The sequence below is a fragment of the Copadichromis virginalis genome, linkage group LG3, assembly GCF_057382275.1.
Source record: "Copadichromis virginalis isolate Kocher_CV1m ecotype Utaka linkage group LG3, C_Virginalis_male_GT1.1, whole genome shotgun sequence".
NCBI lineage: Eukaryota > Metazoa > Chordata > Actinopteri > Cichliformes > Cichlidae > Copadichromis > Copadichromis virginalis.
In genome coordinates, this window is record NC_140620.1 from 21,468,078 (window position 1) to 21,491,102 (window position 23,025).

At 39.1% G+C, this 23,025-nt stretch overlaps 3 protein-coding genes and 3 non-coding genes across 6 annotated transcripts; 1 reads left to right on the forward strand and 5 right to left on the reverse strand.

Moving 5' to 3' along the window:
• The first annotated feature begins 192 nt into the window (after nt 1-192).
• On the forward strand, nt 193-12,219 carry aimp1b (aminoacyl tRNA synthetase complex interacting multifunctional protein 1b). Its single transcript, XM_085447805.1, has 7 exons — nt 193-313; nt 6,333-6,427; nt 6,615-6,728; nt 9,139-9,318; nt 9,404-9,603; nt 9,950-10,121; nt 11,946-12,219. The coding sequence occupies exons 1-7, from the start codon at nt 282-284 to the stop codon at nt 12,110-12,112; spliced, it is 960 nt and encodes a 319-aa protein (XP_085303931.1). The 5' UTR covers nt 193-281; the 3' UTR covers nt 12,113-12,219.
• On the reverse strand, nt 5,042-5,113 carry trnat-cgu (transfer RNA threonine (anticodon CGU)). The gene has a single exon. It is a non-coding gene; the product is annotated as a tRNA-Thr (tRNA).
• trnat-cgu (transfer RNA threonine (anticodon CGU)) lies at nt 7,340-7,411 on the reverse strand. Its single transcript has one exon. It is a non-coding gene; the product is annotated as a tRNA-Thr (tRNA).
• On the reverse strand, nt 8,379-8,450 carry trnat-agu (transfer RNA threonine (anticodon AGU)). The gene has a single exon. It is a non-coding gene; the product is annotated as a tRNA-Thr (tRNA).
• Nucleotides 12,220-12,293: 74 nt separating the features above from the next.
• On the reverse strand, nt 12,294-13,927 carry LOC146713403 (GTPase IMAP family member GIMD1-like). The gene is made up of 3 exons (XM_085447877.1): nt 13,762-13,927; nt 12,799-13,055; nt 12,294-12,675 (listed from the first exon to the last, which is right to left on the reverse strand). Exons 1-3 carry the CDS (start codon nt 13,925-13,927, stop codon nt 12,403-12,405), a joined length of 696 nt encoding a protein of 231 aa, XP_085304003.1. The 3' UTR covers nt 12,294-12,402.
• A 4,778-nt stretch (nt 13,928-18,705) lies between these two features.
• On the reverse strand, nt 18,706-23,025 carry LOC146713404 (dickkopf-related protein 2-like). Its single transcript, XM_085447840.1, has 4 exons — nt 22,864-23,025; nt 22,525-22,694; nt 20,801-20,957; nt 18,706-20,693 (listed from the first exon to the last, which is right to left on the reverse strand). Exons 2-4 carry the CDS (start codon nt 22,690-22,692, stop codon nt 20,155-20,157), a joined length of 864 nt encoding a protein of 287 aa, XP_085303966.1. The 5' UTR covers nt 22,693-22,694; nt 22,864-23,025; the 3' UTR covers nt 18,706-20,154.

Here is a 23,025-nt window from a genome sequence, read left to right on the forward strand (position 1 = left end):
TTTTTACAATTCATAGTCTTCAAAGTCAGTGTGTCTGAGATCAACATCAGACATGAAAACACCTGAAGTATTTCAAAACTGTACAGTACTTGAGTGTAAATGTAACCTCCAGTCATTTCTTCCTCTCGGGTCTTGTGGGATTTAAATAGGGAGGTGTTTGACCTTTCACCTCCAGCTGGAGATGGAAGCTGACAGCTGACACACAGCATATCAGAGGCGAACACACACTCTCGGCGAGCTTCTGTCTGTGAGCGGCTGGCTGACCAACAACATCCTGCAGCATGGACAACACCGACAACCTGTTTCACCCCAGGTACGAACACCTGAGTGACTTTTAATCCTCCGCAAATCCTCACTTTGCTCTGTAGGCAGTTGCAAACATGGATCTGTGAGTGGAAATGTAAAGGCTGAATCTGTATAATCTATTTGTAAAGCTGCTGAGGAACTGTCATATACTAAACATGAAACTGTTCTGTATATGGCATGTTTAACATTTTTCTTTGAACTGGGAGTATAAAAAGTTTGGGCTGTTAGGGTCTTTTTAAAACCTCATCATTGTCTTGCTGTTTAATATTTAAAATTCTTCCATGGTATTCAGCTCTTTTCCCTTTAAAAGATGCAGAAATTTGTTTTCCTTTCACGTCTTTTCTTCTCCATTATTTTGTTGGATTAAATAGGAGCGTTGTCATGTGTGAGTGTGTGGTGTGCCATTCGGTGATATTTTTAGCAGCAGGCCTCGCTGCAGCTGTTGTGTCTCTCTGCATGTCAGCTGTTCAGTAGCTGCTGTATGTGTTTGGTGGTCATGAAATTGAATCTGTCGAGTCTATTTGTGTTTATGGACATTAATTGTAGTTTTCCAGTTTCAAAAAGACACTCAACGTGGTGCAAGGTGCTGTTTTCAGAGGTCCTTTCACACGTCAGTTATTTTTACGCCTATGCTGATATTGGTCAGGCCCCCCTTTTCTCACCAAAACAGATCTGAGCCATCAGAGTGTGGACACAGGATGTCTGTGGGTGTTTTTGTGTAGGTGGATCCTTAATGAAGTTTTCTTTGGTCCATTTATGGAATTATATTAATGTCAAAATGTCATATGACATTATGTCATAGCAAAAACATAATTCGAGCAAATAATTTCATTTCACGGGCGCAATTAAATTCCTCACAAGGTAGAACTCAGCAGCCATGTCAACACCGAAGCCATCGCACATGTGAAAGTGTTTGCTTTGCACATGCTGCTACAGTTTTACGCTCTTGCAGGTATCTCTGCACTTGGAGAGGAATCCTGCAGAGCCCAAAGTAAAGTGATTTTTCATTTTGATGGACACTTCAGGTTACTGATTTAAACTGAGTTACACTATGACAGCGCTGTTTTAAACAGTTTTTTTAGAATTTGAAAACTAAAGTTTGCTGAATTAATCATTAAAGGTCTGCTGAGCAGCAGTGGAAATACTGACAACTGTCACTGGATTATTTAACACTGAAGGAATATTTAAACCACAGGATTCTGAGGTGAGTTCTGAAGCCTCTGCAGTGCTGTCCCATTAATGTGTTTTACAGTATTACATAGCTCATATGATTTAAAAAATGAAAAAACAAAACATAACAAAAAGAAAACCCATAACGAGGACCTGCAAAGGAAGTGTGCAACAGAATCTGGCAATCATATGTTTGACCAAAATACAAATATTTAAACCTGGCAACAAAAAGTTGCTCTGTCTGCAGCAAAAACATGTAACTGCACAAACATGACTGGAAGGGACTTGTTCAAAATGGGCCCTTGAATTCTGCACTTTTTAAGATGTTTCTCAGTGTTAAAATGAAGCTTGGTGATAAACCAGTACATCCACAGCTGCACAATAGAAATACAAACAGCTGTGGGTAAACTATCATACTGCACTTTCAAAATGTCAATAAATCCTCAAAACTGATGTGTAGCACATATTCCCTCTTTCATGTTGATTTTTTTTATTTATTCATAAATAAAACAATTATATAAAATTCATTATGAAACCAAATCCTATGTAAAAGAATTAAATTAATATAAAATATAAACCAACTAGTCTTTTTATGGATCTGATATCCTAGTCTATTTGGATTTGTGAGTAAATAAATATAAAAATGTGTCAAACAGAAAATAAAAGTGGGTTGTTGAATATAATTGGTGAAATAAAATGATTTGCTCAGATTATGTTTTTGCTTGCGTATTTATTATGACATTAATATAATTCCATATTTTTGATATAACTAAGAAGTTAAATTCAGATAGGTATTAACCTAGTAACCTTTGTGATGGTGAGAGAAAATGGCAGCAAACTCTGTGTTTGTTTAAGAGGAACCAGGCGACACGTGGAGACAGGAACCTAATAACAAAAGGCAAGCCATTTATTAAGGCAAAAGACGAAGGTACATAATAAGAGAAACCAAAACAAATAGCTAATCTAAACTAGGAAAAACTAAACTAAGAGCAAAGCAAAGGGACAGTGGAAAAAAACTAGGGACCGGGGACACAGGGGTAGACAAACAGACAACCTGACAATGAACAAAGGAAGACCAAGGACTTAAATGCACAGAAGGGCAAACACAGCTGATACAAATAAACATGACACCAAAGGGAAAGCAAAACGAAACACACTGAACGTGGACCATGAGACATTTAAAAACTGTAGGGTTTGGCTTCGTTTTCAAGTTGCAGCTTGGCTATAACTGTGACCAAATAAGCACAAGAGCAGAACTTCCCCTGATTTTAATGTAGACATTGTTACAGCACTCATTTCTTCCCTGCAGTCACAAGCACAAATGCCACCTCTCTTTCATCAGTTATCATATAATTAACCAGATTACCTCACTGGTTTACAAAGACTTTTGCTGCCGGCATGTTTCTTTTTACTTGCTTCTTTATCACTTACAATAACAGTAGCTGTTAAAGGGGATATTTGCTTTAATACTACAGAGATAAATGTGTCGGTGACATTGGAGTGTGTTTGTGTATGTAAATGCTGACCGCGCCACAGTGGAGAGCTCCGTCAGGGTCTTGTGGGATTTAAATAGGGAGCTATTTTTTTCTCCACAGATAATATCTGTGTAAACTTACCTGACAGCTTTTTCTGTGCTTTAATGTCTTAAATCAAAATCCAATCAATTTATTTATATAGCACTTTTCACAGGATAAAAACCACAAAGTGCTTCACAGTAATATAAAAACGGAAATACATAAAATATATCAATAATCAAACATACAGCACAAATCTAATTAAAAGCCAATCTAAATAAATGAGTCTTAGGCTGCTTTTTAAAAGAATAAATACAATCAAGGCAACATAATGATGGAGTCAGGACCAAGATTAGTTAATTAGTTAAGCTGCTGACACACTCACACTGACCTCTCGCCTGTCACTCAGACTCTTTGCACCTTTCTGGCCTTTTGCTTCAGCTGAAGCTCTTTTTTTGATATGAGTTCCCCATAAATAACATTAATGATATAGATTCGTGAACAACATGAAAATGATCTTGCAGATGTGTAGAAAATGCAGGAAGGCTTATTTTGAAATGTCTCTTGCTCTTCACTTAACAATTGCCAGATTCCTTTTAACCTCTTTTGCCTTAAACTCTAAAAGCCAAAAAACATGTTTCAGATTTTCAGCCCACTGCATATGCAAACCCTTCAAAGTTATAAAATGAAAACTAAACATGCAAATTCAAAATTTTTTACAAATCAGTGTTAGAGTGAGCGGTGTACTTAAGCATCCTCTTGTGTGAGAAACCAACCCGCAGCTTCTCAAAATTGCCCAAATGTGCCGAATATTAAAGTGCACAATGTCCCAGAGCAAGGACCAAGATATCTTTATCTTTATCATTTAGACTTTTATGGCATTGAGTTGCCAAAGAAAGCAAATTAAGCGTGAAATATTCAAATCATATGAGCCTTTTTAAATTCATAGAGGATGTTTAGGTCCCATATAAACACAATTCATTTACATTTGAAAGAACAGTAAAAATAAGTTTCTCCTGAGCTCAAATTACACAAACGAGCAAGATTTCTGGATATATTTGAATAAAACTATTCATAATGCAGAGGTGGGCAGTGAGTTTGATGTCTGGCATCAAACAGGAAGTGTTGTGTGGTGACTCATTTCAGTTTTGATCCAAAAAGCCCACAAAAAACAACCTGTCTTTGATTAACTCTGACATCTCACAATGTGTGTTTATGTGCTCGCCTTAGGCAAAGACAAACCCTTCACTTCCCCTCCTGTAAGATATCATCTATATAAACATTTCATCAGCACATTGGTGACATCATCTCCTGTTTGTCAATCATTAAGTAGTTAAGCTACATGGAGGTTTACCACTCTGTACTTTGGACCCTTTTGGGTTCTCTGCACCTCACAATAGACACTACAAGGACAGAATCTTTGGACTACCCTCCAGGAGCTTTTGTGACATCCCTAAATCTATGAATATACTGTAACAGCTTTGCTGCTATCCACTCTTCTGTGGATCTTTCCTGTTCATCTTTGTTGCATTAATGAAGGCCCACTTAAGAAAACCACATCTTTTAAACGCTCGTATAATATGTATGTGTGTGTGTCTCCTTCTGTTTCAGAGGGAGCGTGCTCTGTCTGATAGTGTAAGTTCCCGATAACCCAACTTTTGTGTTGCAGTTGGTTGTGAGAATCAGTGGTCAGGTACTGGCCTCTGTGTGGATTTCACCGTTGAAGTTTCCATCCTCTGCGATGAGCCCAGGAATGGGAATCTGTTTTGCTTCAAAATGCTAGCATCTCATTTCTTTTTCAAACAACAGGAAGCACTATACTTAAATGTCCCATTGAAGACTGTGGGACATTTATGTACTGCCAACACTGACTTTCTTATAGAATTTTCTTTCCAGAGACATTTAGTAAACAGAATTTCAGTCAAATCTGAAACTGGTAATCAGTTTAATGCCAACTCCAATCGATTCCAGTAGGTAGACAGTATATACATACAAACACAGCAGATTGACAAGGTCCTTGAAGCATTCAATCTTGTTAGATACGAGGCATAAGGCATGAATGGGATTTGAACCCATGATCTTTGGTTTACGAGACCAACGCCTTACCACTTGGCCATCATGCCATGTGTTTCTTTACAGTTCTTACCATTCATCTCCATTCCAGTCAGTTCCAAGATGAAAAATATTCACAACCTCTTGGACAGCTAACGTATTGAGATTTCTCTTTACTGGAACAAAGGAGTAAATGCCCCAAACACAACAACATGGCATTAGTGAAGTCACTACGAGGTGTGGCTCGGGATTTTTCTTCCCTGTAATGTTGCCTATAATGAGTTTATTATTGTCTGCTAATCTGGTCCTAAGTAGATATAGACTTGATTTAATCCTACAATCGGAAAATTGTAGGATTAGGAGATGAAGTAAATTAGAATATATATATATATTTAAAAGAAAATACTAACAGGAAAACACACGCTGAAGGGCTGAAGGGCCAAAGTCAGCAGATGGAGCTGATTTTGGCCCTTCAGCATGAGTGTTGTGTTACCAGTCCTGTTTATCATTAAGGTGAAAACCTAGAAATTTGTATGTGTCAACCACCTCAATGTCCAAGCCATAGATGTTCACCAGTGTGATGGGTGGTGGGTTTCTCTGGAAGTCAACCACCATGTCTTTCATCTTACTGGTGTTGATGTGCAGGTTGTTCACATCTGATGACCCATATACGTTAAATCATTTCCCTCAGACAGACATCCAATGATGGCTGTTTCATTAGAGAACTTCTGGAGGTGACAGTTAGTATTTTGTGTCTCAAGTTCAGTGGAACTGAGAGAGGACCATTCCCTGATGCGGCCCTGTGGTTCATAGCATCACCTCAGACACATAACTCACGCACTGCAATCTGTTGGTGTGGTAATCGATAGTCTATGTAGTCAGATGACGATGGACTCCAGCTTTCCAGCTTCTTACTCAGCGGTGCAGGTTGAATTGTATTGAAGGAACTCAAGAAATTGAAAAACATGACTCTCACAGTCCTTCCACTGCTTTTGAGTTAAAACCACAGGCCTGAAGTGGTTAGCCTCCCTGGGAGCCCCGTCTTTGGCACTGGAAACAACAACAATGGTAACTAAATAACAACTGGTGCATCTGGAATGTTTACAAGGACCATCAATTGATGTTCTGAACCACTTATCTAGTTAATGGTTGCAAAAGAATCTATCCCAATTGCGCATGTCTCTTTTATATAACCTGCATGACATTTCATTGTACCTGAGAAAATGAAATCTGACTACTCCTCCAGATCAGCATCAGTAATTATTTTTGTGTGTCTGTTTTGTTTGTCAGTCTGGAGGCTGCTGTCATGAAGTTGGATCCAGAGGATGGGGAGCAGATCATAGACTACTTTAAAACCCACGCTCTGCTGACCAGAGAGAAAGCTCGTAAGACAGAAGAGCAGAGTTTGTTTATTATTCAGTTATCCATCAGCCAAATGATAGAGTTAATCACCAACTCTGAAGCCATTGTAATTTTGTAAATGAAGGACTAATAATCAATTGAAGACTTAGGTATCAAGAGGTAATGAACCCACTGTGGGTGTGATAAAACCTTCTTATTCGTGTGTTTCAGTCCTGCAGGCATCTGTCAGAGAGCAAAAAAAGCTGCTGGTGGAAAATGCCAAACTCAAGAAGGACATTGAACAGCTGAAAACTCAGCTGCAGGATAAACAGAGGAGACGTGCCGGTACATACACTTTTCATACTGCCGTGCACCATAATAGATTGACATTGAAATCGTGACAGGTCAAAAATTGCAGTTTTGTCTGTGACATGTGGTGACTTTCACAGAAAAGCAAGGAAAGTGTCTCATTAAATCTACAATTAGTTAAAGTAAAATAGAGTTATTGTTTTCAAGTAGACATGTTATATCACTTGACATCAGCTGTAGCCAATGTCAAATCCAGAGCAAGCTCAACTATACAGTAAAGGCATCAATGGGGCTTGAAACCACAATCTTTGGTTTAAAAGACAAAAGATTTGTGGTCTTACTACTTGGCAGCCATGCTATGTTTACACTACTTCATTTTCATGGCCACCACTTTCTTTGGAAATGGAACCTTCCTTCCCACCTAAACTTTCCAGTTTAGGGCGGGCGTGTGTATGCTATCCTAAATCCTTGGTGTGGGTTAAATAGGGCTAAGAAACAGATTTCACTCTTTGTAAGTCTAACTTAGTCGAATGTTTTTTGTATTACAAGTTTCATTGACTACTATATTTGGGTAAGAAACTGGGGTAGTGTATCATCACGGACACATCGGTCAGTAAACATTCAGTATTGTTATAAACTCTCACTAAAGGCATGAATGGGGATTGAACCCATGATCTTTGGTTTACGAGACCAACGCCTTACTACTTGGCCACTATGCCTGCGTTGGGAATGAGGAGAAAATGCATCATCTATCCAGCTACTACCCCTTCTCGGGTGCCTTGTCAGTTAAGTTTAGTACAGTTGGATTTTAATGCTTAAACTCTGTCACTAGGAGCACATGCAGAGGATTAAATCACTACCTGGACCAATACTTGTCTTCGAGTATGGTTAGATTACTTTCTGAGCCATGTTTTCTGTTATTAACTGTCAATAACACATTCATTGGTGCCTTTCCTTCCTCAAGAATTCTAACTATAAGATTACTTTCTGCAACACAGAGACAGTAGTCTCTGAACATCACCAAGTGACTTTAAACATTGGTGATGCCTAACAGAGATTTTCATTTGCAGCAAAGCTTAAAAACTATGAAACAATCAAGACAGCAACTTTGGTAACTTAAGTAATGCCTTGTGATGTGGCATATAGCATGCAACACCTCAAGGAAGCACTAAGGGCATGGATGGGGATTGAACCCATTCTACTTGGTATAAGACACCAACGCCTTACTACTTGGCTACCACACCTGGATGAAGCACAATGTTGTTTACTCCAACTTTGACCCCATTACCTGGTTGCTGCAGCAGAAATTAATATACATTAGAACAGCAAACAAACATCGTGCCTTTGAAATCACTTTTCTATGTTTTTGGATATTCTACTATTTTGCCTGAGTGGTGGAACTTCAAGTTCTTCTCCTGCTTATTCCATCTGGTTGTAGCTTTACTGCGTTTTCCATTCAGAGACAATCTTCTGCTCACCTTGGTTGCAAAGATTTTGGAAATTCTGATGTCAAAGACAAAAACTGTTTACTTTGCCGATACCAGAATGCTCCATTCAAGAAGACTAGAAAGTCACATTAGGTTGTAGAGGACATCATAGGATATATCATTACTACCAGTGAAACTTCAGCATCCATGTGACATTAACATTACAAGACGCTGAACATGGAAGACATCCTTTGTAAGAAGGCATGGATGGGGATTGAACCCATGATTTTTGGTTTACTAGACCAACGCCTTACCACTTGGCCACCATGCCACTGTTGTTGCACTCTTTTGTCATACTTAAGGGTGTTGTCAGACATGGTCCATGTTTATTGTAGACAGTTGACAGGAATTTGTCTTAGTGTGGCCACATATACAACAGATCACATCCAAAAACATAGAATAAAGCACGTCATCATGCAGAATACAAGAATACAACTAAGATATTAAGAAAATAGAAATACTGCAATATATCAGGGTACAGAATCTGTACCTGATTATTACCCAACTGAGCATTTCACTTGTTGAAGACTAAACTTTGGAAAGAAAGGTCAGAAAGGTCCTTAAACAAACAGCAACTGAAAGCTGCTGCAGTAAAGGTCTGGTAGAGCATTAAAAAGTTGGAAAAGCAACTTCTTGCAATGTCAATAATTTCAAGACTTGCCAGCAAAGGGTTTTCAAACAATAATTAGAAATGAACATTGTATTTTCACTTATTTAATTTCTCCATTTACTTCTGAGCCCCTGAAATGACGGGATTGTGTTGAAAATACTTTACTGCCTCATATTTTCATGCAGTCCTTTCGTTCAACCCTTTGAATTCAAGGTGAAAGTCTCCACTTCAGCTGCATCTGAGTGGTTTCATTTAAAATTGAATGTAGTAATATATAGAACCAAAATTAGCAAAGAAAGTTGTCTTTGCATTTATTTGCTGATGAGGCACTGCCATGTCTTTCTTTCAGCTAAAAGTTTGCTCCCTACGGCTCCACAGACCCCTAACCTTACCTCTACTACAGCTGCCAATCAACCGTCTTCACCTGCTGGTGCAACAGGTGCTTTTCAGGTCAATCCTCTTCCTTCTTCCTCCTCCTCACATGAGCGGAGAGACAAACACAGCAGGAGGAGAAGAGGAGAGAGGAAAGGTGAGAGTAGAGTGAAAGACAAAGTCAAATAAAACGAGATAGCAAAAAATATAAATAAAATTACTGACTCTCTTTGTCTACTCAGCTCGTTCAACCTCGGACCTTCTTTCCCTGGGGATGGAGTCCCAGGTTGACGTGTCACGACTTGACCTGAGGGTGGGACGAATCCTCAGCGCCCGCGTCCACCCGCTGGCCGAAGCCATGATTGTGCAGGAGGTGGACATGGGAGAAAACAGCTCCCGGACGGTGGTTAGTAAGGTGGGACAGGAAGCAAAACCTGAGGAGGTAATGTGACTTTATACTGAAAACTATCATCAACTTTGTTATTGCTTTAAATAGGCTATATACAGTATACTAAATGAAAATACAATATTAATAAAAAATATTATTGTTATTATTTTACATTTACATTTTTTGTCAGAGTACTGAAATTTTTTTCCAGTAAGTATATTGATGACATTTTAATTTTTTAAATTAATATAGTTTTTTTAAAAAATATTATTACTTATTATTATAAATGTATAATTTGCCCTTAACATATACTGCTTAGCATTTCGAGTATTTTTTACTTTTCTACTAAATAACTTCTATTTAATGCTTACAAAACAAAATAGTTTCTTTCTCTCTGTAGCTTCAGGGCTCCTTAGCTGTGTTGCTATGCAACGTCAAGGCCTGTAAGCTGAAGGGCGTGGTCTCCCAGGCCCGCCTCCTCTGCTGCTGCATCTCGGATGACTGTGTTGAACTGTTAGTCCCGCCCACAGGCTCCACCCCAGGAGACAGGGTCACTTTTCTCAACTACCCTGGTAACAATGTAGCATTAAAATATATGAACACAGTGACTGAGTTAAGCAGAGTTTTAAAAGCAGTTTATAGAAGCGATTGTAACTCAGATTAAACAGACGCAGGGCAATCGTGGCTCAAGAGTTGGCATTTCGTCTTGTAATCGGAAGGTTGCCGGTTCGAGCCCCAGCTTGGACAGTCTCGGTCTTTGTGTCCTTGGGCAAGACACTTCACCCACTGCCTACTGGTGATGCCCAGAGGGGCCGATGGCGCGATATGGCAGCTTCGCTTCTGTCAGTCTGCCCCAGGGCAGCTGTGGCTACAACTATAGCTTGCCTCCACCAGTGTGTGAATGAATAATGGAAGTGTACAGTGCTTTGAGCTTCTCGAAAAGCGCTATATAAATGCAATCCATTATTATTTATTTCTCTGCCGACAGTTTTTAAAGCTTAAACTGACTAAAGATTCTGATACCATCTCCTCAAGCATGAGTATAAAGAAGAAAATGCTGCTGAAATTGATCAATTTGTTTTTAAATTAGACTTAGTTTTTTCCATAATGTCTTTTGCAGGTAAATCAGCAGGTACTTTCGGTAAATAGTGCAGGGGTCTCAAACTCCAGTCCTCAAGGGCCATTGTCCTGCAACTTTTCCATGTGCCCCTGCTGCAACACACTTGCATGCTGAGGTGGCAGTTCAGCCATTTGATTCTAGTTACAGCAGCTCATGAGTGAATAAACATGGTGCAATAAAAGTACTTTTAGCTTTCTTACAACAAGCCTCATTTGCACATACATTCATGTAAATAATTTTTTTCTCCCTAACCCAACATTCAAACGCTGGTGGACATATGAGGGTTCAGTATAATGCTAAGAATACTTTGATATCTAGAACAGGAGCCAGGGATCTAACCACCGACCTTCTGATTAGCAAGTGACTTGCATCATATCATTTTAAAAAGTTATTGTCTAAAAATGTTAAAAATAAAGTAAACATCAATGTCCACAACTTTCTATACTTTTCTGACCCAAAGAAGCAAAGCAATAACAAGTATAACTGAAAAAATCACTGGAAGCTGCCACTCAGCAAAGAATTCAACCAATCATTCGAAAGTGGGCTTAAAGAGAAAGGAGTTAAAGTAGGTTGTGTCAGACAGAGGATCCATCCATCCATTCGCTTCCACTTATCCTTCTCAGGGTCACAGGGAACACTGGAGCCTATCCCAGCTATCATAGGGCGAGAGGCGGGGTACACCCTGGACAGGTCGCCAGTCTGTCGCAGGGTTAACACACAGGGACAGACAACCATTCACACTCACATTCACTCGCACATTCACACATTCAGAAAGAGGATGCATAACCATAATAGAGATTTATAGTAATGTATCTGGAGAGCTAGAAATAATTGATTGACATGATCTTTTTTCACTTTATTCCTTATGTGAATTAAAAGAAATCAAATCATTTGACTCTTCGTGAATGACTGAAGACATAAAAGATGTACTTTAATTCATCTTGATGCAAATTTCTAAAATATGTTATAAACCAAAGAATATAGACACAGATTAAATTTTTTGGACTCTGGTGTAACAACGACACAGATTTGCATCTTACTACTAAACATTAACAAAGTAATGATCATTTTCCGGACGGGAAGAAATCCAATCATGTCGTTGTCAGTTAAAACCTTGATAGTTAGTTGCAAGAAGCCATAGTTTGTTGTGCCTGTGAATAAAATACATTTGTTAAATTAAAAAGTAGGAGATAAAGTCCTTGTTTTGTATCTGCACCACAAAAACATTTGGGTTTTTTTTCACTTTCCTTCACTGTCTTTCTCTTCCCATGTTCAGGTGAGCCGGACAAGGAGCTGCAGTCCAAGGAGAAAGTTTGGGAGCTTCTCCAGCCGGACCTGCAGGTCGATGGCAGGGGCGTGGCCAATTACAAAGGATGTAGCTTTGAGGTGAAAGGCAAGGGGCTGTGCAGGGCCCCCTCCCTCACCAACTGCATCATCAGATAGAAGTTTGTGTAACTGTGAAAATCCTGTGCAGCACTGCGGTACATGCTTACTGTGACTAAGCACCTGTTTCTTCAGGTGTTTTGTAAATGAAGAGTTTAACAAACTTGTCACTGTGTGGTGTCAGTGGTCTCTGTTCAAACACAAAGCAGTTAAAGCAATACCGAACACTTTAAGTGAATAATAAAGCAGCCATAAGAAAGAAATACATAATTTCTTTCCACAAATAACTTTATGTGATAAGAAGCTGACTTCAGATTTAAAGATTAACCAAATAAAGGCCCCACATGGTGTCAGACAGAGGTCCTGATGGTCAGAGCCCTGTGATGGCTCTTGGCTGAGAGGCAAAGAATTTGGTCTCTGAGTGGTCGCCCTCTGACTGACGACCAATCACTGGTGTTATCTAGGAACCAGACCCCGCCCCTTATTTCCCCAGCCAGATTTCTGAGCCAGCCAGTAAAGGGCTGGGCAAGGTAGGCTGAAGGCTGAAGCCCCGTCTCTCTCAGGTGGTCAGAATGCGTGAGGATAAGTATGGAATGCTGATGCCATTCTGGACCAAGGAGCTTCTGAAGGCCAAAATACAAACACAGAAAACAAACACAATTAGCAGATGCAGACAATGCTGTTAAAAATAACACAAGATGACCATGAGCTCAGGGGCCTGATATCCGAGTCACAGAGCGCAGTACCTCTGCATGCTGCTGCAGGTGTTTGCCTTCGTGCGGCAGGTCGGCTCTCACAACGATGCCGAGCACATGCACGCCTTCAGGGCAGAGTTGGTGGATGCTCAGTGGGTCAGGCACTCCAGGAGGCGTGTCAACAATTCTCAGCATCATGTCAGTCTCCACCCCCTGTCTTCTGAAAAAGCGTGGAAAAGTGCGCCAGAGGAGGCGACACTCAGTGGTCACACCTGAGATGCTTCTTCCTGTTTGGAATTCGTCTCCACCTGTCAGATGCAAAAATCTGTAGTATTTTTTTTCATCCTTAGCAAATCACGTTTAGTGATTTTACATGATTAAGTTAATTTATCATTGTGTATGTGCTATAAGGAGAAAGGTGATTCTAAATAGAGCTTGTCCATAATTTTACATTTCTTATGTTCATCATATTTCTTAAATGAACAAGAACCAACTTTCAGGGCTTAAAAAATTAAACCTGCAGTTTCTCTAATGTCCACTTGATATATTTCAAAAGAGTGTCAGTTTCCAAAGGCTCCCATGTTAAAATGTTAACTTTACAGCAGAAACAAATATGTTTACAGCCTGATACAAAGAACAATTTTGGTTTCTATTTTTCCTTTTTATACTATGTTTCCAGTTAAAGGCACTGGCGCTAGGGACATGGCCTCTTTGCCTGCAAGGTTGACTCTGAAACAGGTGGCTAACTGAAGTGTCTGAACTGTGAAATACTGTAGCTTTCTTGTGTGACAAAGCCCATTCAAGGAGTTTGTGCTTCAGTTCTGGTATACCAGTCTGCACCAGCATTGCACCTGTACAGGACACTGGATCTAAACAAACAAGCATGGGTGTGGCCAAACTTCAAAATAAGGAGTCCAGACTCAGTGGCAATTTGGGAAATGTTTCTATGGATACACCATCAAAAGAGACATAAAGCAAAATGTATTTAAAAGAAAGTTCTGTAGAAGGACTGACCAAGAAGAGCATTCCCCACAGAGCTCCTCCCACTCTGAGGGCCGCCTAGCAAAACCACGTTCAAGACCAGCACGTCCCTTTTGCCATCACCATGATGATTAACCCACCTGCTGAGGAAATCAAAGAGGCTGTTTCCAGGTTGACCGTGTTCAGCTTTGAGAGCCATCTGAAAAAACAAAGTCTTCTGAATACACGTCTCACAGTGTTTAATATAAAAGTCACACACTGTTTAACACTGATTATTCTTTATTTCTAAAGCCTTTTCTCATTCAATGTCATATTGTGAGATTTGATATAAATACTTTACAACCTCATACAAATATCAGGTATTAAATCAACAGATTTTAAGCTTTTTTGTTTAATTTCATAGTGTTAGATGCAACACACAAAGGTTAAAGGCAGGGCGAGAGCAAATAAAATACATTTCAAAAAGAGATTTTATGTAAAACTTTTATTCCTATTTAATCTTATTATAATAGGCTGGATGGTTTCTTGATAAAAAAAAATAACAACACATACATTAAGTTTATAGGTACATAAATATTTCTGGCTTTCTTCGAGCTTTGCACCTGTCAGTACTAAGCTAAGGTCAGGACTGAGTAGTATCCCAGACCGATCCAGTTTGCATCCAACAGAAGTCGAAGGACAAACGAGTGGAGCTATAAAATTAATTAGTCAAAGTTTTATTGAGACATTATTTTATTCTAATTGTAAAAAAAAAACTCATTACACTAACTAACCTTTAAGAAAGAGGTCTCATAGGGTCATGAACAGTAATATTTTCTTTAACTTAAAGGCTTTGAAACTGTAGTTAAACAAAAGTGAGTCTTACCTGCTTTACTTTACCAGGAAAGGCAAAAGGTTCAAGGACTGCATATGCTTGATATGGGAGGTTGAATGTGTATTTACGGGAGTGGTTACTGGTTAAACTATAACTTGCCGGTCCTATCTGTGCCTCGCTGCAGTTTTATTGGGTTATAAAAGCAACAAACATCCGTGCAATTCCTGACACTGATGTTCCCTGTGTTACCTGTTGTGATTAAATCTTCTGTCAGCTTGCATCAACTAAAACCAACAGGCAAACAGAATTCATGACTTGTAAATAATGAAGCAGGTTTTAAGGGAAAACTGTCCGACAGAGCAATCATCTACTCTCAGTTTTTCCTGAAAAAGTCAAATGAAAAGACATTTTATGACAGACTGCAGCTCATTGATAATACATCGCTCATTCATCACTGATTTACAATTTGTTCACGGTAATTGGAATTACAGTGAACCTCCGTATAGTTACTGTAATGTAGATTTAAAGTATTTAACTATTTAACTTAGCTTACTATAACATTGTAAAATGGTACTTACACTGTAAACACTTGCAAATTACAGTATAATGCTGCAATTCGTTACATGTATTATTTTTATGTCTTTAGACTGAAAAGTACTCACGGTGTGTTGCCATCAGTGTTGGGTAAGTTACTTTAAATTAGTAACTTAGTTACATTACTAGTTACTTCTATCAAAAGTAACTCAGTTACTTCAAGTTACTCGTTACTTTCAGAGTAACTAGTTACTAGGGAAAGTAACTTTGGTTTTACTCAGAATTCTCTTGTTAATGTGTTGCTTCCGTAACTGGATACCCAGCAAGACTGTCAGTCTTCTAGCTTGCTTACTTGCCACAAGTGCACTGTGCCACCTACCAATAGAAAGGAAAAGATAATGTGCACATTTCCACGAGAGAAATCCCACGCCTGATTCTATCCTAGCCTGCTTTTTACATCCAACACAAAAACTGCAGTCGTGGTGCTTTCGATTGTACTCAGAACTCGGAAATTCTGCCTTCTGAATAGGAAGATGTAGGTAACACCAGACTGCAGATGAGCTGCATACAGGGCTGGACTGGGACAAAAAAATCGTCCCGGGCATTTTGACTAGAGACCGGCCCACCATTATAGGAAAAATCATAAAGCCTTTGAATGAAAATAAACACTGTTGTGACAGTGATGTACACTGTTCTGATGGTATATATGTATCAATCTATCAATTGTTTGTTGCAAGACTCAGATAATTATTTTTTTAAAAGCTAGACATTTGAAATGAGAATAAGAAAGTATTTCCTTCTGCCCCCCTTTCCCTTTTAATGTCCTACATGGACCCCTGGCAACACTTTGCTAGACCCGCCCCTGCACAATTACCAGCTGTCAGCTACTTAGAAAAGGATCCTGGTGTTATTTGTCTCTCAGAAACAGTTCATAACTTCCCTTCAACTCATTCATGTGACCTAAAAGGTAAACCTGTTTCTCCATCACAGCTCTGATGATTCAGTAAGGACATCTCCTGGTTTCATCTTCATGTTTCCCTCTCACCAGATAACCAAACCGTCATCATGACCAGCAGCTTTACAGCTGTGGCTCCAGCAAACATCAGCTGATAGTAGAAATTAATATTAAATAAATTCTAACAACAGCTGATCAAGCTTAAACGTGCTGCTGTTGTTTAGCGCGACATCCGCTGGTTTCCTCTTTCTGGCGCAAAGTGGGCGATAAACAAACAAGAGAGAAAAGCCGATCAGCTGATCATTGATCAGTTTCATGATTTAAGTAGAAACGGGAGAGGGAGGGTGAGAGGATGAAAGAAGAAGAGGCAGCTGCAGCATAAAGACACAGAATAACTCCAGCTTTGTGCCTTTTTCATTGTAGCTGAAGTCCGGGACAAACTGTTCCTTTTCACCTCAATAAGAAACCCGTAATATTTTCTCTGAATACCAGACGATTCCGTTTTTTACGGGACGGTTGGCAACTCTAATAATTAACCTTATGAACAAAATAAAGTTCAACATCAGTAACATAGCACCCACCCCGCTGTATAGAAACTCCGTCATGCTAGCTAGCACGCAGTACGGAAAAGTCAGCACAACGAAAATAAACTCCTCCTAAACTTGGTTTATATCTGACCCAGATGGACTGCAGGTCATAACTTCTTACCTGAAGTTCAGTTCACCTGACACTCGGACCGGCGGCCGCTTTGGGTCTCTCCTCTTGCCTCCCTTTTCCTTCATCCACCTGCTGGCCTCCACCACTTGCTAATGTTACTGAATCTGTGGAAGCTCCGCGATAGCCACCACACAAAGTAACGAATAATGAGCCTATCTAAATCCCAGTAACGAGTAACGTGTTCCTGGTTTTGGCATAACTAGTTACCGTGCTCTTTACCACAATAATAACGTAGTTACTGTAACGCGTTACTTAATAACGCGTTAGTCCCAACACTGGTTGCCATAAAACCAAAACTAACACAAAATTAATTTTAAAAACTCACTCAAAACATTAAATTTATGGTGTTACTGCCATGTCAATTTAAACATATTGGAGAAAATGCAGACATGTTTAACAGTGAGCCCTTACACCAGCGGTGTGAAACATTAGACTTGGGGGCCAGTAGTGGCCTGGCAAACACTCCAATCTAGCCTGTTGGACGACTTTGGAAAATGTGAAGGAGGACATAAATTTTTAACTTTTAATTGTATTTTTTTTTCTTTTAACAGATTTACAACTTTTCTTACCAATAAAGACCTGCCCCATAGCCGCAGCCTCATATGACACCAAAATGATGGTTTTGTAATTGTAAACACTTTCACTTTCTTTCATTTACTACAGCTGCATTTCATTGTCATGTAGAAAAACCGAGACATATTGTTGCAATTACGCTTCTTTTTCTTACATTAAGTTAATTCGTTGATTAATTGTGTAGTTACATTTCAATACAGTAGAAGAAAGGGGATTTTTACCGGTTTGGTCCAAACATATACATATAGTAGACTAGATGTTGTCTTATATCCTGCTTTATTTCACTTTGACCATGCGGATAATAATGCAAAGTTTAAACCTTAATACAATTTTAAAAAGTAAGTTATAATAACAAAGAAATCACCCGCTGGTAATGTTAGTATGAAGGGGCAGATTAGGATTAGATCTAGGCCAAAACCATAAATGCTTAGTTTATTTTAACATGGATTCTTTGGGATGGACTCTCTGTTGGAGTCAGCCTCAAGTGGTGATTGGAGGAACTAAGCTAAGAGCTAAGAATCAGGTTATCATGAGAGCAACAAGGAAAACTTAGGAAGGAAACGAGGAACGTGACGCTCATGCAGATAAATCACCCACGCAGAATATATGTGAACAGGGAAGCTGGGAAACACAGCTGGAGGGGTATGGAAAACACTGTGTGTGTTTGTTATCTTTATGACAACCATACACAGAGCGAGAACAGCTATGCCCAGCAGCTACCAGCCACAATGAAACCAACACATGTTCTTTTCTGTTGTCCTGTCCAGACCTTCAAAAGATCACAATCAATTGGAAGGAAGGTTTTAGGAAACAAACAAACAAACAAATCCTTACATGGTCATACCCACATGCCATCAGATTGTAGTTTTATTCTTGTAGACCTTTAAAACGGTTTTTATCAGATCAGACCTCACTTAACCTCTTTCTTTACAAACCTTTGGAGATGATTCCTTTCCCACTTTAGCTTGTGTTATCAGTGCCCATCAGCTAAGTGGAAAAACATTAAATAAGCATGTGGTCTGAGCAGATGCAGGGCTCTCTGTAACAGATATTAAAGCATGAGAAGGATGTGATTTAACCACTAGTTTTATGTACTCAAGTTCAATCTTACTGCATTGTATTGTTCAAGTGACCAGAGAGCCTAGGGATCCTTCTTACTGGTCTCCTTTCTACTTAAAAACTTTAATTTTTCTCAGTTCAGAACAGAACTCCTAATGATAGATTTTCTGTCTAAAGTATGCTAAACGCTACTTTTAACCAAAATTGCAGCATTAGCTCTATACAAAGCCACAACAGTTTAACACATCTTAGATTAACACACAAAACAAATATACTTAAGCCCATTTTGTTGTTTAGATACACAAAAAACAAATAAGAACAACAATCACAGTCACAACTTACATTTATTATGATCTAGGCTACCACTTGCTACAAGCTAACTGCTAGTAAACAATAACAAATCCAATAGAAATGGGCATCTTACAAGTATCCCAACAATAATGAAACAGAAAAAATAACTGATTATGATTGGAAATGACAACTTAAATCTTGTGGGTTGTTATCAGACATTACACTTTCCAAACATGGCATACTTTCAGCCATATAGCTTAAAAGGTAAATCTTAAGGAGTTCAACTATGTTCAACTTAGATTGACAAATAGTTTTATGTTACATTACAATTTCCTTTATAATTGCTGGTATAAAATCAGCAGAGTGCTACAACCAATTAAATCTGATACATATTTACACCAACATTAACTCAAAAATATACAGACACCACTTACAGGAAAGTAATTCCTCTCGACAGCCTCAGACCTGAAACTTGAGGATGTTTTTAAATGTGTTTGTGTAAAAAACTGTTTGAATTATTTTATTGAATTATTTTGTCTTTTTTTTTTGGAATTTTTGGTTCCTTACTTTATCATTACTATAAATTTTCCTAAAGAAAATATTAAATTTGGAGGTTCTTGGTATAATTTCGTGCTCCAGCATCAAGCACATTATTTTTTTTTTTTAGATGCCTCTGATTTGACAAAAGAAGAGAAGGTTAACATATCTGAGGCACTGTTTTGGAACATTATTTTATTGTAACATTATATAACTACAAATGTATTTTTTCAGAAAATTTAGCGCTTGGGTCTCTGAAGTCCAATGGGTTAGAGTAATATTTGCACCTCTTGAGTGCTTCAGTTGAAAATCATCACCTAGTTTAACACCTGTAAAAGCTTATTTTCTTTTTTCTTTACAGGTTGAAATTGTGGAGAAGTGTTTGAAGATTGAGTTCAGTATTCCTTCTTAGTTTTAATTCAACGTTTTAGCTAATACAGGTTTGTTTGATAACTATTTTTCCTCTTTAGTAACGAAGTAATGATGTTATCTTTGTTTTGGGAATATGAAAACAAAACCTTTTCATTTCAGGTTTCTTCAAAATCTCAGTACATGAATACATGTGCTGGAGGCAGTTGCAGCAGATATGCATTAGGGATCAAACACCGGTTCTTTTCGTGGTGGTGCAAATGGGGTCAAACTGGATTTCAAAGTGGTTTCTGCTTGTCTAGACACAAATGAGGAAACAAGATCTGCACCACAAAGAGTTTCACTTCCTGCTGAGTTTGCCTGTCAGTGCAGCCTGGCAGGAAGCTAATTATCATTAGCATGTAGAAACACTGTAAGATGTAGTGGGGGAGGGGCCACGGGTGTTGTCATGCATTTAACAAGTTATGTTATTCACCCCTCCCTTCATTCCACAGGTCTTCATTTTCTGTCTCTGAGGTAAGTCATTGGCAAAAGCAGCAACTCACTAGTCCTTAGTCATTCTTTCGGTTTGTCCACTTCATTTAGATCGGTGACACACATGAAGCCTTGCCTTGGCTGGTGATGCAGAGCCTGAAGACAGTCCTGAGGAGTAGCGAGATGAGGTTGCCGAGAAGTTGAACCGTGACACTGCAGCTAGTTGGGTACCGGGTTCTCGCAGTGTCCGGCAGATGAGTCCGTCCCCACAGGGACAGCGCTGGAACAGTTCCAGACCGTGGTTCCCCTTGCGTCGGTGTCGCGTGCAAACCTGTCCTTCACGTAGCACGGGCTTGCAGATGCGAGTCCAAAAGTGACGGGCGCAGCACAGACCGTCCAAGCAGTCGGATGAGCGCAAGCAAGGATTCCCGACCTGACCTGAAACAAACACACAAACCCTTAGAGAAACATGAAGGAGGCAGGGGGAAACATACTGCGGGTTTATAACACTAATCTCACTTCTGCCAGGGGATCCTTTGGCTTCCTGCCTCCCGCCTTTCTTTTTGGTGAGCGGGCTTAGCGCTCCATCAGTGTTTGGAATCCTCTCAGACACAAAGCCGTCCACATCAGGAACACAAATATCTGCCGCAGGAAGAACATAGAGATAATACACTTGATAAAATTTTAATTATGAATAGTTTATTGTCATTAATGTTAAACTGAAGTTTTCTGTAGAGGAGCATCTAAACTGTTGCTGCAGCGGTTGGTGGGGCAACACATTGTGTCCCTGAGGCAGGGCCTCTTCCTTCTGCGGCAGGTCTTGCAGTGGGAGTGGGCAGGACGTCTTGAGGAGGTGTGACAGTAGTTCCCCTCTCTGCACTCCAGGTCACTCATGCACTGGTAGACCTGCAGACAGACACACAAACATTATTACAGAGTAACAAATGAACCTGGTTTTCGTTTTGTAATTTAAGGTGATCTTTTCGTACTGGTGAAAAAATAGCATGAAATAACAAACGGAGGGCTTAAACTACTCTGACTTGCAGTGCCCTGAGCCACTTTATGTGAGATTTATACTTCTGGACTAAATCTACGCCATAGGTAAGTCTTAACTGCAGACCTCTCTGAAAAAGTAACTACATGTAACATAAACACAGTCTTCAAATATTGTGATTGGCCTGAAATCCGAATATGCATTTCTGGCTAGTTTTCCTCTGATTGTCAATGGATCATAAATGTCATCGACTCATTATAGGCTTGCATAGGCGACATCATAGGCTCAACGCAGAATTATCAGCGTTTAATTTTGTAGCACTCTTCTAAAGTACACCTCAACATTACAACTTAAAACTGTACATTGGGGCAAAACAGTCCAGTTGATAAACCAAAGAAACCTTTTATTATCCTTCCCGATGATGTTGAAAGCCAAAGAAATTTTAAAACATCATCATAGTTTTTTTTTTATCATGAAAGCTTACAGCATCATAACAGCTGAGAAGTGCACCTGAAACAGTATCCTGCTGATAAAAAAGGCCAATGAACTTTTTGAAACAATGTGATGTTCTTGATGATAATGTTTAGAAACATGTAAATATTATAAGTGACTGGTAACCCAGATGGTACCTGTAATTTGAAAGTGAATACAGACTTGTAATATTCCCACCAATCAAACGTTTGAAACAACAAAAAAAGACCAAAACTCCTGTCAAACTGAAGCAATGTAACCAATAATGTTCAGTCAATAAAGCTTTTGAAACATTGCAACAACACTGCAAATAAACATTTCTCTCTCTCTCTCTCTCTGTATATATATATATATATATGTGTGTGTGTGTGTGTGTGTGTGTGTGTGTGTGTGTGTGTTTTATTTAACAATGAAAAGGACCCGAGTCCAAAAGTGCTTTGTCAGCAGCACATAACTTTACAGGGAGTAGGAAAGAGTCAACTAAACTAACGTTTTCGATACAACTAAAGATTAAAGGCCAATAAAATTTTAATGAGCTTTGTAACATTGTAATAGTTTGGTCAATAAAATTTACATATTAAAATACATCGTAACAAACAAAAATCCCCTGTCCATTTAGTTTAGAAACATTGTAGCTAAAAGTTTAGCTAAAGTTGTTAATTAACTTTAATTAGTAGTAAATTAGTTAAAAGTCATATTTATATATGTAAATAGTGAGATCTGTGGACTCGGTTAAAAAGCAGCTAAAAAGTCATCTGTTTAAATGTGCTTTTGTAACCAATGCTGTTTTGGCTTTTAAATTGATTAGCCCTTTGTTTTATCCAACTAGAAAGTTCCTATAAAAATACATTTTTCACTCATTTCTTACTTGCCATTACATTTGCATGAAGTGGGACTTTAAATTGTGTGAGAGGCAAATGTTTGATTTGATTGACTTCAAAGCACAGACTTGTTGAGACTTCTGTGAACCCCCTCAGACTGAAACACGCATCGTGGTAACAGACTCACCGTCAGGTCCACTCTCGGCTCCCACGCGCTCCTGTTTATCGGCAGCGCGTCACTGTCCCCGAGGATCTCCGTACTGACGGAATTCTGTCCGACGCGCGCCTGCCCGCAGCGAGAACACGCCAAAAGCGCGATCCCGAAACTGACCAGCAGCACCAACCAGCGGCTCATGACTGCAATCAAGATTTCATTAGACACTGTGAATAAAATCACTTCATGTACTGACATACCATTATCATCATCCTTTCTTAAACATACGGACTTTAATATCTCCACAAGAATAAACAAGAGACAGTAGCGGTCTAAATGTTTTCCATTTAAACCAGCAAAAAAATCACTCACTTGTCAGCTGTAGACTTTCTAATGGATGGAAGAAAATCGTCACAGTCCCGTGCAGTTTGCTGCTGCAGGTTTAAATTTCCCGTTGCTTCCTTTTTTTTTAAATTAAACCAACTCCCAGGAGCGCACGAAAATAAGAATAAGAAGACGAGCCTTCGCTTCAGT